This window comes from Terrapene carolina, unplaced genomic scaffold (assembly GCF_002925995.2).
Source record: "Terrapene carolina triunguis isolate 2854851 unplaced genomic scaffold, T_m_triunguis-2.0 Scaffold33723, whole genome shotgun sequence".
NCBI classification, from domain to species: domain Eukaryota; kingdom Metazoa; phylum Chordata; order Testudines; family Emydidae; genus Terrapene; species Terrapene triunguis.
In genome coordinates, this window is record NW_020698074.1 from 3,882,962 (window position 1) to 3,899,653 (window position 16,692).

A 16,692-nucleotide genomic window follows, 5' to 3' on the forward strand; every position below is an offset into this window, starting at 1 on the left:
ACTCCAGCTCGGCGAGAGGAGTACCGCGGAGTCGACGGGGAGCCTGCCTGCCGCTTGTGGACCGCGTCTGAACCGCGGTAAGTTCGAACTAAGGTATGTCGACTTCAGCTACGTTATTCACGTAGCTGAAGTTGCGTACCTTACTTCGACTTGGGGGGTTAGTGTAGACCAGTCCTAACTCACTTCAGCACTTTTGAAAATCTGATCTCTACCACCATGCCGAAAGCCTGCTACATGCCAAGTTTCAGACAGCATAGAATGCTTATGGTTTAATTAGCAGACCCAAGAAGAGTGGTTTAGAACTGAAATTAGCTATAGTAGTGCCAACAGGCATCACACTATAATGATGTAGCATTAGCCCTACTAGCATAAAAAGATAACCCCCTCTTCAGAATAACAAACCTGCTTCTGGTCTTGCTCCAGAGGCTTGTAACTACATGCAAAATTCAATTAGGAGAAATGGGGTTCATACTAAAGTTAGTGACTCACTTTTATACAGCACTGCTTCTGTAAGTTTCCAAGCATTCCTCTGCCATTCAGAAGCAAATTGTCCAGTAGCACTGACTAAAAAGCATATGACAGAACTAACAGTTCTTAATTAGTCCCGACTATCTGTCACTATAATACATAAAGTGGGCAGTAAAAGATTGAATAAAGCACTCTTGCCACCCTACCTCCTGAGAGAATGTCACAGGGAAATATAGCATTAATATTAATGGCATCTGTTCCTGTATACAGAGGATGACAGTTATGCTTTGTCATTATTTGTCTTATCAAAGATGTATGCTGTTTTCACCCCGGAAAAGTGATATACAGGCTTGGTCTGTGGCCAACTAATTCAGAAAATATGAGCCGGACAGGAAGAACAACCCTCCCTCCTCCCTCTCCCCTCAGTTTTTGGCTCAGATTTGTCAGTTTACTCAGATCTCCCTGACCCACATGTTTCTCAGTCAGCAGCCCATACAACTTCCTAGGATATAATCTAGTTAAGGCTGGAGCAATATCCTTTGCGATCATGGTTGCTTGGGGCGGGGGTGGGGGAGAAAGAGAAGGGGGAGCCAGAATCAGGGATGTGTGTCAGGCACCCGCTGAGAAAATAAGTTTGGACCTCTCCTCTCTGAAAATTCTTCCTCATCCAAGTCTCAGCTCCTGACCATCCCATGCTATCCTCTCAAGAGGAAAAAGGATTACGTCTATTATAAGCTCTTTGGGACAGAGACTGCCTTTTTGTTCTGTGCCTGTACAACGCACAGCAAAATGAGTTCCTGGGTGGTTAGGCACCTAACTACCTTGATTTTCAATGGGTATTAAGTGTCTAATTGCCATCTGTGCCTAAAGTCACCTCAAGGCAGATGCAGAGCCTGGAATAAAACCCAGGTGTCCTGAATCCCAGTCCAGTGCCCCTCAAACCTGCCTAGCCTACTGTGTGCTCTCCCTAAATCACCTCTCTCTAGTACTGGGTTTCGCAGGTCTCAAAATCCATCTGTTTGCATGAACAAAGTTTGGATCATATTATTATTTGGCCTGCAGTCCCTTCTCTCCTACCTCAGCCTGCAGAAACTTCAGTGTTGGATTTATGACATCACAAATCACTATTATAGTAATCTGGTAGAACATGGAAAATAACAGCTTAACCAATGGCTCCAAAAAGAAGGAAAAGCTGAATTATGAGGGAGAACTCTTATTAAAACCAGAAACATTTAAACAGCAGGAGAAAGAAAAAGGTGCTAAAATTATTTACTGCATTTTGTACATTGTTTCCAAATCTGTCCCCCAATGGTAGGAGTCTCTCTCTTGCTGTTTATCAGAAACTCTATAGTCTGATAAATTTCGATCAAGATCTACATGTTGGAGTAAGCCAACCATTAAGCCAAATCTAATTCACTTCACTAGAGTGATGAAATGCCACGTCCACCCATCTTAATTGACTGTTCAGGCTATTCATTATACATAAACAATTAGGCTTAGGTGAACTGTAGACAGCAAAGGATTGTTTTCCCCTATGGCTCTTCGTGGGCAGACATCTGTCAGAATCTTTCAGCTGTCTGAAACGCTGAACGGTAAGCCTTATGGATTTAACTCCCTATAGCCACAAGCACAACTGTTCAAAGCCTGATGGTGCACCACAACTTCATAACAAAGATGGCATGCTACGATACCAACTACTGCAGCGATAAGAGTAGTAGCAACTTTCACAAAAGTAGCTGATCGCCAAATATCCCTTTATACAATGAAACCTGGCATTTAAATATACATAAAATTGGCTAACATGAGCCTTTAGAACAAATACAACTTAACTCCTCTTTTATTTCAAACTAATCAGCTCTGAAGGCCATGAATAGGTAGATCATCAGTACCAGGTCCTGTGTGTAAACAGGATGGGGAACAATTTTCTGGCCAGATGCAGGTGGCCAATGGCCCTATTTGTTTTTCCTCCATTATGTATAGCAACAGTCCTGAATTCAAAGCCTAGATCCCCCAAATATATTAGGAATTTCAGATACAGGTCCACACTTCAGAACTGGTCTCTAGCTCTATAAAAACCTGAATCCAGACATAACTAAAGTTGTTGCTTTGAGCCCATCTGTAACAATCCCACACTATTTCAGGTGTTCCTCAATTACCAGTCCTTGAACACTTTGCTTTTTATACCATTCAGCTAAGATTTGTTTTTGTATTGTACTGCTGTGTGTGTTCACTTAAAATATGGCACCACTCAGGAAATGTGGAGTAAATTATTGTGTTATTGCTACCTCCCTATATCATTTGGAGTCACCTGTTGCTGCAGCAGACACGGACATAATTACTGCCTGATGGATCTCTCTATTTTTGCCAACACCGTTCTAACTCTAGGTTTTCTTCACATCCTTATAGGAGTTACTGCCTTATATCACTCCTAATGAGGGGTAATCACCACCAAACTGATTGAGTCATTATATCTCCAGCCTGGTTACCAAGTTACAAGGTCAAACTCTTACCAAAAAAGGTCTTTTTTATCCCTTTAATTAACCTACTTGAAGCCCATCTCGTGTCACCGTGACTATCATACAAAAGGACTAAATTGAGTTACTGTCTTTGTTTTATTAATATTACTCTCCACAAGCCAGCAAGTGGCCTTGGGAACTAAGAAACTCACTTCACAGGATCAGGAAACCATTGATTGCAGCAGGGGCTCCTATGCATGGCACTTACCTGAAGGCCATGAGTCGGCTAACAGTATTGAATTCAGTGGGCACCATCTCTAAAAATGTGGCCTGATGGATCCAAAACTATGGGAGAACCAGGAACAGAACCCAGATGTCCTGAGGTTTAGGCCTATGCTTTATACACAACCATCCTTGCCTTCATAAATCATATTAATATTAATGTCTAGTTTTGTACTGAAATGCCAGCTTAGCCCCCATGTCATGACTTATGCTGGCCCCACTAATGACAGAATATTGCAGCATAAGTAAACGATATCCCCTTAACCCAAAAACTCAGCCTCTGGTGATATTTGAATAGTAACCTACAATCCCAGAGCACGCTTGTTACCAACTATAATGAAGTAAAAAGAACTTTGAGAAAAAAAAGTTCAAAAAACTTTCATGTTTTTCATCTGCTTTCCTTTGCAATTTCATCACCATTTGCTATTTTAGCAATGGACTAACAATAATTAATCGATGGAGTCCCCTAACTTAAGGCTTTGTTTACAAATTTGGGGGAAATAAATCTTAAATCAAACTGACATGCCAGTACAATTTATTATTTTCTTACTTCAGTTTAGCTTGTTCGCTTTTCTGCATATGTAGCAGTCAGTCTCTCTGAATCATTATATCTGATATGATTTAGTCACACGTTTCATCTATACAGTGTACAATATGCTAAGAGTGCCATCATGTGACTGTGTGGGAATACTGCACTCCAGATGTATTTTCTTCTGATGCGCTCAATGAGAGGAAATCAATTTTCAACCAACATACATGTAAACAACCTTAAAAGTCAGGTGCATTTATTTTTTTTAATGGGCACTTAAGCGTTGTGTTCTCAGGTGCCTATTTGCAGGTACAAAGGCAGGTTTGACACAATCACTGTGTGTACTGTATATTAGGATAGCCAAACTTTGAAAATAATTTTTTTTTTTTTTTGCCTACAGTGAGACACCAGTTTTCTGAAGGTGTTACCCATGCTAAGTATTGTACCTGCCACACTGTGTTGAATGTTGGCAAATAATGAACCTTCTTAATAATGAAGACAGTCTTTCTTCCGCCAAGTAATCACACAGCATCATAAAATGATACGTAGTGGAGATGGAAAATTCCCATTAGGCGATCTAATCATCTCCATACTACTTTCTAGCGCTTTGTCCCATCAAGTTTTAAATGGCCCATTATGACTGGGTGCCTGGATGGACCGCATTGAGAATGCCATACGCAGGGCAGACTGCAAGGGATAGGGCAGACTATCCCCAAAACTGGTGATTTATTCTATAGATTCATCTAGCCAGTAACAAAACAGCTTCTGTAATACCACACTGGTTAACAAAAACGTCAAATACTGTCTCCCTTAAGCATTCCAGCCCTTGTCTCCCATCTAGACAGCCAAATCTAATATAGTGAGAGATTACTGAAAACCTGATTCACCATATGGGAGGTTCACCAGTCCCAAAGGACTGGACACTTATCCCCAGATCAATAGGAGTCTCAGACCTATCACGCTGATGCCAATGTTTTAGTAACTAGAACTAAATGTTTAATAATAAAAAGGAAAAAGAAGAAAGTTGCAATTGGTTAAAAGATCAATATACACACAAATATGTGTAAAGTCCTTAGGTCAGTTTCATAGTACAGATGGTGAGGCTGCTGATTTGTAAGACTTTTTCTGGAATCAGTTTAAAAGGTTATAGTCCAATAGGCAGTCCAGGTGTATACATAGTCTGTTCAAATTCTTCCATGAGAATTCCAGGGTGATCCAGAGTAAACCTAGAAACCCCAGTCTTATGCCTTAGATCAGTGGTTCTCAAACTTTTGTACTAGTGACCCCTTCCACATAGCAAGCCTCTGAGTGCGACCCCCCCCCCTTATAAATTAAAAACACTTTTTTATATATTTAACACCATTATAAATGCTGGAGGCAAAGCAGGGTTTGGGGTAGAGGCTGACAACTCGCGACCCCCCATGTAATAACCTCATGACCCCCTGAGGGGTCCCAGCCCCCAGTTTGAGAACCCCTGCCTTAGACCTTCCCTGTTAAAGTTTAAGCAGACCTGAGATGGCAGGATCAGGCGGGGCTTTCCTTTATAGCCCTCTAGCAACCTGACAAGGCTCTTGTCACAGCAGGACCTTCCCCAGAGGAAGAACGGGCAATGATCCATGGACCATTGCTTTGAAGCTAATCTTCTATTTCCTATGCATACACAGGTAAACTAGTGCATTCATTCACATAAGGCAATTATAGTACTTTATTATAGCATAGAAAGTCAAGCTGAAGACAATGCAGATAATATTATTAGTTTCCTACAGGATCTTACATCTTTGATCTTAAGGTTAACTGAACCATCCTCATGAATAATAAGGCAATTAAGACATGAAAAGGAATTAGCATCTACAAGCTAATCTAGTTACATGGTTAAACTCCTAACAATATATAGGTAAACACAGACAAATACACTTAGCTTCTACCCTTGATTTACAAATAAATCTACAAATAAATGGGTTAATGATTGCTGGTCTAATAGATCTCTTTGAAGTTCACATACAAGTAGGTTGTCTTGATTACATTTCCGTGCCTCTTGTTAAATTGTTATGGATCATACACAGGTTGTCTGTCTGTCAGTGTCAGACCCATGTGAATAGACTTCTAGAAGCCCAAGGAAGTTATTCCCTAGCTAATAGATGCCCCTGTTTAGGATTCATATCTGACTCAAGTTCTCTTTTACTTAATTTATACTCCCTCTGGTATCACAAACTGAGTGTATATATAGCAAGAGGTGCTGAAAGATTTACTGATTTGGTTAAAAAGCATCCTTGCAATACTATTTTAGGGCCTGATCCAAAGTCTGTTGAAGCCAAAAGGAGTCTTTCCATGGACTTCAGTGAACTTTGGATCAGGCAATTATTGAACATCTGTGTTGTTATAACAAAAGAGCAATTTGAAACAGGAAGGCAGTCTAGAGCTTTAAAATTCTCCCTGCTCTGAAGAAGGAATTCCATTCAATATCATTGCGTTCTTGTAACAGACATTTCCTGCAAGGTCAGGAGGAATTTTAAGGCTCCAGAACTCTATATTTTAACGTAAGCTAGGGTGCCAGGAGTTAATGAGATTTACTAGAGATACATTTCTATGCAACACAGTAGGTGTAGAAGTGAATGAGTTAAAAATTGGTTACTTACGAGCAAATCGTGAAAGCGGTCGAGCATTTTTGTTGCCTGTCTCATTTGCAACTGAAAAGAGAAAAATATTATATTAAAATGTGTGTGTCATACTGGTATTTTCATTAATATTAGACAATACCCACATGTAAAACCTATAACTAGGGCCCTACCAATTTCACGACCATGAAAAATATGTCACGGACCGTGAAATAAGCCCTTCCCCATGAAATCCAATCTCCCCATGCTGCTGAGAGCACCTCAGCTGGGGGCTCCTAGCTGCTTATCCAGGCCAGGGTAGGGAGGGACTGGAGCTGTTCTTCCCCTGCATGACCGCTCCCAGTGGGGAGATCAGACCCCACCTCCAGAGAGTGCAGAAGTGAGGATAGTAGGCAAGGAAGGGTGTCCTTTTGTGAGGATATCTGGTCCATGCTGCTTCCAAGTTGGACTGGAAATACCAGTGAGAACAATCTTTCCCTTATAGCATCAAATGCAAGAAAAACTAATTGTGACAAGAAAATGGTTTCATAAACTTCCATGAAGACAACACAGTATGTTGAAACAAAATCTTTTTTTTAAAAAACATCCCATTTCATTTCAGGTTTCCCCTCTTATTCTCAAGTCTTTTTACATTTATCAAAACTGGGGTAGCACTTGTTATCTAAATGCTCAGAAAGATTACAATGGAGTCTATGGGCAACTGTACTTCTCAAATTAGCCAGCAGATGGTGCTATTATTAAGAATTATACTGTATAATCCCTTCCATTTGATTTTCAATCTCTCTCAGTAAAGGAACATGTATAAAAGCAAGATGATGAGCACAAGGGAACTTGATGCTGCATTTCTAATGAGAACTTTGCTGCAAGGCTATCAATTATTCCTCCTTAAGAGCATCCATGAGAGCAGCCCAAGAGAGAGGTGTGTAGACACGATCTCAGATTTGTTTAGGATTGCATTTGAAAAATGGAAAGGGATGGGAAAGAGGGAGTGGAGAGGAGTTCTGTCCTTTTTTGTGTGTTTTATAGTGTATGAAATTCTCAGAGATGTTTTCCCCTCGCTTGTGTTTCACAGTGGAAATTCCAGTCTTGTTTCCCATATTTTTTCCTGAAAGTCACTCTGGAGAACTGAAGAAGAACTAGAAGGTTTGTGTCATTGGAAACTTTATGCAAATAAAGCCTTTGTAACTGAGAAGGGATTTCTCTCTCCAGAGGGTTTGAAATGGTTTGGGGTTTATTTTATTAAGGAAAGTCAACACCTGTGCAGCCGTGCATGTGCTGTCAGGAGGAGGGAGTGGTGTGTGCCAGCTGGACAGCATGGGTTCGTCATCATGTTCAGTTTTTGCAGGGAAGTGTTTGCAGCTACTGCCCTGCATCTATTGGGTTTCCTCCCTCCTGCCTCAGTCCATGCTGCCTTGTAGAGTGTGAGGCTACATTAACAACAGCGTATTAACCCTTGAGGGCTCAGCCAAAAGCTAGTTCATCATTTAGCAGCAAGGCGTTCCCTGGAAAATATTCCACCCTCTTACTCCACCACCTCAACCAAGCTTCACAATCATTCATTGCTGTGTACAATATTAAACTGCTTGTTTAAAATTGTTTAAAATTTATACTGTATATGTATATAATGTCTTTTGTCTGGCAAAAAACATTTCCCTGGAACCTAACTCCCCCTATTTACATTAATTCTTATGGAGAAATTGGATTCGCTCAACATAGTTTCGCATAAAGTCGCATTTTTTAGGACCATAACTACAATGTTAAGTGAGGAGTTACTGTAATTTACATTGCTCAGAGGGGTGTTTTTTCACACCCCTGAGCAATGCAAGTTAAATTGACTTAAGCGGTAGTGTAGACAAGCCCTAAAAACTATTTAACTCAAAAACCTGACAAATGCTTGGGGAGAAAATGCTTGGGGAGACTTTGTTAATCAAATGTGGGAAAGAAGTTAACTTTTAAAGGTCTAAGAAAGTAAGTCACCATGCACACCCAAGGAGATTGCTTGTATTTCTATGGTAACACGTAATGTCACGTCACCTTTAAGTCTATTTCTTCACATCCATTCTTCAACCACAACCTACACCTTTTATGTTGTGCTCTCGGATGATTTTTAAAACCAAGCATAAGCCTGATGCAATTCAAAATAATGAGGGTCTGATTTTCAAATGGTGTGATCAATAACTTTGAAAATTAGCCCCTAAATCTTGAATGCTCATTTGGACACCTGAAACAAGTAATTGGACACTTAACTTGAGGCTTCCATGTTTGCAAATTGGACCGTAACGTACTGTAGCTAAGAATGATGTCTGGATTTACAATTAAAAAGCCAACTACCCTTTTAAAATATAGTGTTAATGCTACCACTACAGCAATAAATTCCAAGCAAACTGGGGAAAGTCCCAGAACAACACTAGTAAACTGCTACAGCTCATGTAGAGAAGAACATATGGCATTTGGGGGTCTATTCTCCATACACATGCCTAACTTCCATTAACATTAGTAAGAGTAATGCACAGACAAATGGTTTGCAATTTTCAGATGATCTCCTCCCAGAACCTAATATGCAAATCATGAGGTAATATTTACTTCATTATAGAAAAGTGACATTGATGAATGATGGCTGAGGGACTTCGATTCAGAGTCTGAAATCCTGGCCCTGAAGTCAATGGCAAAATTCCAAGGATTTCACCCTCAGATTTTTATTTTACTTTCTTTTTTACTACTTCTATCTTCTGCGTCAGGAAAGTTGGTCCAGTGGTTAGGGAACTAGTGGAGGACTTCGGATAATCTGTTTCAAGTCCCTGTTCTGACATGGATTTCCTACATGACCTTGGGAAAGTCATTTAGCCTCTCTTTGCCTCAGTTCCGCATCTGTACAATGGAGATAATAGCACTTCCCTACCTCACAGGGTTGTTGTGAGGATAACTACATTAAGATTGTAAGATGTCAGATACAGCAGTAAGGGGGACCACATAAGTAGCATAGATACACCTATAGTCACTTAGCTTCTATTGATCTCAAATCCATCCTACTCACTCCCCAACAGGTGCAGAGGTCTTTTAGTTGCAGAACCATTGCACAAGGCAAGGAAGAAGAGGAGAAGATTTGGGGATATCACTAAATGGGTCCACACTGGGGCCAACTTTTCACAATGCCGCTTTTTCTATTCATGAATTATCAAACAGACTTTTAGGACCAGACCTTTAGCTGGTGAAAGTCAGTGTACCCCTACTGACTACAGGACAAATACATCAATTTACACCAGCTTAGGATCAGGGCTTTACACTGTACAAAAATATTTGTTGTTCAACACATGGTTATTCCAACATAATACTGCCTATGGATAGATCGCAATTGAGTTAGCACTGGGACTATCACTTCCATTATAGTGCTATTCATATTGCACGGTAGTATTTGTGCCATGTGACTGGATACTTAGATCACATGGTCTTGTGTTGGTCTCTAATGGATGACATGTGGCTTTCAAGATAGTGTTTACACTGTTAGTGCAAAAACTCATAGAATTTCCCTTGTGCAGACCTAAACTGTTTTTGTACTAAGCTGTGCACATATACACTTGTTCCTTAACTTCTGCATTCCACCCCAGAGGTGGTTAAATATCAGTGCTCGCTTTAGTATTATCTGTGTAGTTTATAAAGCCATTTGGGTTCCTTAAGAGAGAGAAAGAGCTGCTATAGACAGTAAATGTACAGTAAGTTATTCTCATTACAGTGAAAATTGGGCTAACATTCCCCTGCTATCTATGGTCATCCGTCTTAATGGGCAGCAACATATCAGTTCCAATCAGAGTCCCTCATATCAAAAGCACTATGTTATGCAACCACCCATCACAATGGCCAGAAGTTGTACCCTTTCGGTTTGTTATTATTGCAATAGTAAATATATTATATGCACAGTTTGTTCTCAGACTAAAATGGACTACTGAAATATATGTGCATTGTATGCCAGTTTAAATATTAAGCAGGTTCTCAAATTTTTATCTTCACTGGACAAGCATATTATCTCCATTTTTTTTATTTAAAAAGGTAGCAATTTCAACAGTATGCCTCCTCAATCAATCAAGCTGTCAAAAGTTCTTTGTCAAAAATCTCTAGTACAATTCAAAGAAAAATATACCAATTTGTAGTAATAACTCACTCAGACTGACAGATGAAGACAACTGCACATCTTCCCCACTTTGCCATTTAACAAATGAGATGCCAAAAAACAAAAGCCACAAATCACTTTATCAAGAACTAAACACAAAAATATTAGAAATGGACACACAGCTTTAGATAAATGAAGAACACTTCTCACACATACATATAAGCACACAATTCATGCAAAATTTGAACAGAATTTTCTTTGAGGTTAAAACACCCTTTTTCTCATTTTCATGCACCTTTCCTTAAAAGCTTGCCAACTGCTTGATATAACTACATAACTTTTAACAGTTAGTATTGGAACTAAGTAAGTTATTTCCTAGAATAATAAGTATGGGAAAAATACAAGGCAATACTGCAGACATTGAGATAATCATATCTATTTATTTTAGGTCATACTAGCCAATTTTTCAGTAACCAGGACCATAAGCAAAAGAACCAGAATATGATTTAAAAAAGCTATTCTTGTGGAATTTCTGATCCAACCAGAAGCATGCGACGATCTCATTAGACAATTGCTCCTTGTGCAATTTTCAGTCCAGTATTGAGACCAAAGCAGCTCCGATCATTCAGATAACCATGGAAACATTATCTGAACGGGAACCTCTAAAGCTTTTGAAGTTCACTCATCACTACTTAAATTCCATGCACATGATCTATGGAAAGCTAAGTGAGCTGGTCCCACAGTCTCTGAATCAAAGAACAGTTTGTTCCCTACCTAACTCCAGCTAACATTTTTAGCTCTCCAAGGATTTCTTTTGTGCTCGAGTACAGTACCATTCAATAATTTCAGCAATTCAATGAGCTGCATTGCCACTACTGTAACCAGCAGTAGAGCGGGTGGTGTAATACAGGAAAAGGAGTCAGCAGAGACACTAACTTATGGAGTAGTGAGTGTTGAATCTATGTAATATGCTAATATTTTGCTGATTAAAAAAATGTATATCAGAATGATGTACACCTCTATGGACTAAAAAGCCTGCTCAGTTATTAAAACTTAAGTTATTTAGATGGAAAATGCACTGCGTTAATTTAATTTCTCACAGATGTAATCATTATATAATAATATTTTGCATTTCCTCAATGCCTTCCTTTTGAAGATCACAAATCACTTTATAGACATGGTTCCATTTCAAAATACTCCTGTAACAGACAATTATCATGATCTCTATGTACAAATGGTGAAAGAGAGGCACATTCTATCTCATGTTTTCAAACCCAATTCTAAATGTATCTGGGAAAATATGTGCAGGCTCTCTGCTTAGCTGCCTTTACGCGCATTACATGCTATACCTTCTCAATCATTGGAAGAAAACAGTCAAATATGCCAACAGATTAAATGTTTTCTATATGAAAGGAAATTAAACTGTAGATCAGTCAGATTCCTGAAAGAAAGTTAATTTACTGTGGAAGACACTTTGCTCCCTCAGGTAACTTAAGTGTGCATCCTTGAAAGCACATCCACTGACTCTACAAGCACAAGATTTCACATCATCTGTGTTCCACTAACAAACATGAAAATGTTTTCAGAACTGAAAGACTAGGAACACAAAATAAAAGAGTAGCAGAGAAGCAAGGCCAGTATACGTGTAACAGGAGAAAAGCAATTAATTTATTTTGTGCCAATTTACCCATTCCCCATAGACAGAGTCAGATTTTATTTACTGGTTTGCCTGAAAAAGTGGGGGAGGTGTTAACCAATTCTGACTATTACAGACATTCCATGAGCAGAAAGCATCCCAGAGCTCCGGGCATGCATAAGGAGATGCCTACTAGTACAGCCCTTCATAGGGTGGGGCCTACTTCCACATAGGGTGACCAGATAGCAACTGTGAAAAAACAGGACGGGGGGTAATAGGTAAAAGAAAAAGTCCTCAAAAACAGGACTGTCCCTTTAAAAACGGGACATCTGGTCACCCTACTTCCACCTCTTTAATCCCCAGTGTCATGAGCCCCTTTGGAGAGTACAAAGAACAGACTGTGCTTCCCTGAGCATAGGGACTGCAATTACAGCTGGCTTTTATACATAGGGAGTTGAGGGCACTTTGCAGTTTCCCCCTCCCGCCCTTCGCACCTGCATAAGGACCAAACACAGTCAGTCTATTGGTAAATATTCTAAAAATCTACTGATATTTCAGGACAATGTAGTGATGAACAGGAAGAGGTCTCAATCACACAGAGACTGAAAGCAAGAGAGATGGTTTTATCTAAGGGTATGTCTACACTTGCAGAGTTTTTGCGCTGTAAGTTTAACCGGTGATAGGGAACCAGTGAAAGAAAAGCACTGGTTTGTGTACTCACTTAATTCCTCAGGCATCAGAGAGTGTTTACACTAGCAGCACTTCCATCACCAATGAGAGCAGTGCTGTAGGGCAGCTATCCCACAGTGCAGCTCTCTCTATAGGTCTTGGGGGGATGGGGAGGGGGTGAGTGGAAGGCATTCTGGGTCCCTGCTCAGTGCCCTGTGCTGCACTGCTTCATGTCCCAACAGCCCCATTACTTCCTTGTTTCTTTTGTGGCATTTTTTTTTTAAAAAACCTCCTGTCTGGCTGCTTTCCCTGCCACATCTACAAGCAAAGGGAAAGGGAGTTTCAAACTTCCCAGGGCTTACAGGGGGAGGGGCGGACGTCCGTTTACCTAGCGTCAGAGCAGTGGAGATGCTGGCCAGAGCGGTCACTTCTGGAACTGTGGGATATCCTTCGGAGGCCAAAAGGTGTTTACACTGGTAGAACGTGTCTTCACTTTCACAACAGCGCAAAAACAACAGTGGTAAGAGCTGTATGCCTCTCGTGAAGGTGGTTTTCTTTTTGCAGTGAAACTTCTGAGTTTCACCACAAAAAGTCATTAACAAGTGTAGACGCTCCCGCGGTTTTAGCGCAAAAAAAGAGACCTTTTGCGCTTTAAATAGCAAGTGTAGACATAGCCTAAAGTCCAGCTTTACTACCATAGTGAATGTGCCTAGTCCAACTCTTAGAGTCAATGGAAATACTCCATTCCACTTCCAGGAGATTTGGGTCAGGCCCTAGGAGAGTAGTACTCTGAAATTATTGCTCAGCCTCACAATTTCAGGTGTTTACTTCAAATTTATTTAACACAATCAGGTTACAGCGCACTGACAGCTGTTTGTGTGCCTTTGGGAATGCACTAATCTGACACCAATAAATAAGAAACATTTCCACTGTACAGCCTCATACATCAGACGATCTCTGCATGAGACAACGAATTTCAAGTGGCTCAAGATGCAGCTGTTAAATTAAGAATGAAAGCAAGAGAAAAAGACGCAGATTTTTCCACTCTGTCATGCCTGCAGTTGGCAAAAACTGAAACAATACATTGTCAAAGGATTGCAAGAGATTTTAGGACTACGACTCCAATTAAAGTGTATTCATAATCTGACATTATGGGTAGAGCTGGTCAGATAATGGAATATTTTTTCCCTGTGGACCACTTAAAAAATAAGGTTTGTCAAAATTTTCCATGGAAAAAAGTCTAACTTTTTTCTCAGAACACTGAAAAAGAAAAATTTTGACCACTAGTCAGCCTATCCCATTCCTGTAGAGTTAATTTCACAGCACTCTATCAGCCAGCAGCACTTCCAGGCACTTGGAGAGAAAAATCCTTGTTAAAAAGGGATACTACCTTGTACTTTCACAGCATGCATCTCTACAGCCTTGAACTCCGTGTAGTCTTTGCACCTGTGCTAGGAGAATAAAATGCTACCACTAGTACAAGAGTGAGGGGGAATATTATGAGCTGGTAGCATTTTACACCCACAAAGGTGCAAATAATGACACAAGGCAGTGGAGAATAAGGCCCTTAAAGTACAGTTCTACTCTGAAAAAGTAAAGAGTGATTAAATATGCTCAATAAACACAAGCACAATGCTGCTACATCCTCACTGTGAACCCCATGAGTACCCTTTGGGCAGCAAATAGTAGATCAAATCTGGACAATCCGGATCCTGGATACGGTTCTTCGCTTTCCATCTTTCAACTCAACGTTGAGGGGCTATCAGCTGAAAAGTGCTCAATAAAAGTCAGTAATAGAGGATTTTGCAGCCTGTCACAAAGTCAACTTTATCTGTCTCCAAGAAACACATATTGATTCTTTCCTTGCCAGTAGGCTGACAATAAGAGGCTACAACATTGTTAGTCACAATCTTCATGGAAATATGGCAGATCCATTTATATGAAATCAGATACTGATTATGTGGAGACCTTACCAAGTACTTCACCTCACTGGGACGTTATAAGAGCTACAGAGAATCTGATAAAAATGGACTGGATCTCCTAGATTTCTATAAATGATCTCTCTCTCTCTCTCTCTCTCACACACACACACACACACACGACCCTAGGCAGTCAATCACGTTTTTCTCTCCAAACAGTGGAAGCAGGGCTACTCTCCTGACCTCAGTTGGGTCACTTCAGCAGGGAGCCAACTGTTACCAGCCTCCTGCAGAGTTCTTGGAAACCTCCCACACAGTCAGCATCCCCTCCTCTCTCCCCTCCCCCCCCCCAATTCTTACTTGGAGAGGAATGATGATCCACAGTAACCACTATCCCTAGATTGAGGTGAAAATACAGAAGAGCAGACTGGAAAAAAATACTCAGAGCTGCCTGACAAGTATATAGTGTGCCTGCCAAATAATACTCTTGCTGAAAATGCCTACACTTGCTTCTACAAAGCAGTCTACAAAGCAGCCACTAAATCCAAAAGACTTATATACCCTGCTTAGATGAAGAATGTGCAAAACTTCTGAAGCAGTATGAAGCATTGGGTGACTCAGGAGACAGCAAACCACCTAATTGACAGCCTCAATGCCCGGTGCAGGCAATGTTGGGAAGAAGTTGCAATAAATATGGATATAAAATATAGCAGGAGAGCATGGTGATTCACAAGGAAGCTTGGAGCAGCACAGAAACCACATAAACTTGCGCAACTGCAAATACAACAAACAAACAGCAACACACTGATGCAAGACTTCTTTAGAATTCAGAGAGAAGACCACGGACCTGACCTCTTGCAACACTAACTGGAAGACCCAAAAGCAGAGCAAAGTCAGGTCACAATATTGTGACAGAATACACCCCAGTATTCACCCACACACACTACAGTATTGTGTTCATCTCTGTTCAAGGTATCCTTGTACGGTATCATTTAAAAACTCAATTTGCTGATCAGTACTGTCCCGATAAAATGTGTGGCAACATTGTACGTGAAGTTACAAGATTTCCCTGTATGATGTTCAAAACTCACGTAGCACAGCAAGACAGACCTGTCTTGAACAAAAGTGTATATTTGCCTTGATTTGTATTTGAGCCATAAACAGAGTCATCAAGCAGCAAGGGAAAACAAAGGAAGCTCAAAACAGGTGAAAAAGAAAGAGCAGAGAACACCTTTCCACACAGACTGTCTCTTGTTCCAGCTGGAAATGTTTTTTAAAGGGGCGGACAAACACTCCAAGACATTCCTCTCTCTCTCTGCCCATCACTTTCTCTATGCCCGAGAAGACAAAAGGAAACAGACTTTGGGGGAAGGGTCCCGACCTGAAGAGTTTGGTCAGTGACCTTGCTGGAAGCATGTGGTGAGAAATTTTGGTTGATCTAATATAGTTTGTTAAGTTAGGCACTTGTGTTTTATCTTTATTTTTCTTGTAACCATTTTTAACTTTTATGCCTCATTACGTGTACTCACTTAAAATTTCTTTTTGTAGTTAATAAACTTGCTTTATTATTTTATTTAATCCAGTGTTTTTAAGTTGAATTGTCTGGGTAAGTCTATTTAAGATAATAATGGACTTAAAATATTTGTACTGTCTGGGAGCTGACTGGGCAGTACAGAACATATATTTCTGGGGGGCAGGGCCGGTGCAACCACTAGGCAAACTAGGTGGCTGCCTAGGGCGCCAAGTGGTTGGGGGTGGACAAAAGCACGCTCCAGGGTGGCGGTGGAATGGAGGTGAGCTAGGGCAGGGGGGCGCGGGGAGGGCCGCCTCCAGCAAGTAAGGGGGGGGCACATGGGGAACCGCTCCCCGCCCACCTCTGCTCCGCCTCCTCCCCGAGCACGCCGCCCTGCTCTGCTTCTCTCCCTCTCAGGCTTGCGGTGCCAAACAGCTGATTGGCGCCGCAAGCCTGGGAGGTGGGAGAAGTGGAGCAGCGATGGCGTGCTCAGGGAGGAG

The 16,692-nt window shown here is 40.8% G+C and overlaps 1 protein-coding gene across 3 annotated transcripts in view; it reads right to left on the minus strand.

Moving 5' to 3' along the window:
- Positions 1 to 16,692, minus strand: part of LOC113405011 (calcium/calmodulin-dependent 3',5'-cyclic nucleotide phosphodiesterase 1C-like) — a 423,587-nt gene that overhangs the window by 362,055 nt on the left and 44,840 nt on the right. For all 3 annotated transcript variants that reach the window (XM_026663542.1, XM_026663544.1, XM_026663543.1), the window contains exon 2: positions 6,372 to 6,422. In XM_026663542.1, the coding sequence (XP_026519327.1) occupies positions 6,372 to 6,422 (51 nt within the window). The remainder of the gene's footprint in view (positions 1 to 6,371; positions 6,423 to 16,692) is intronic.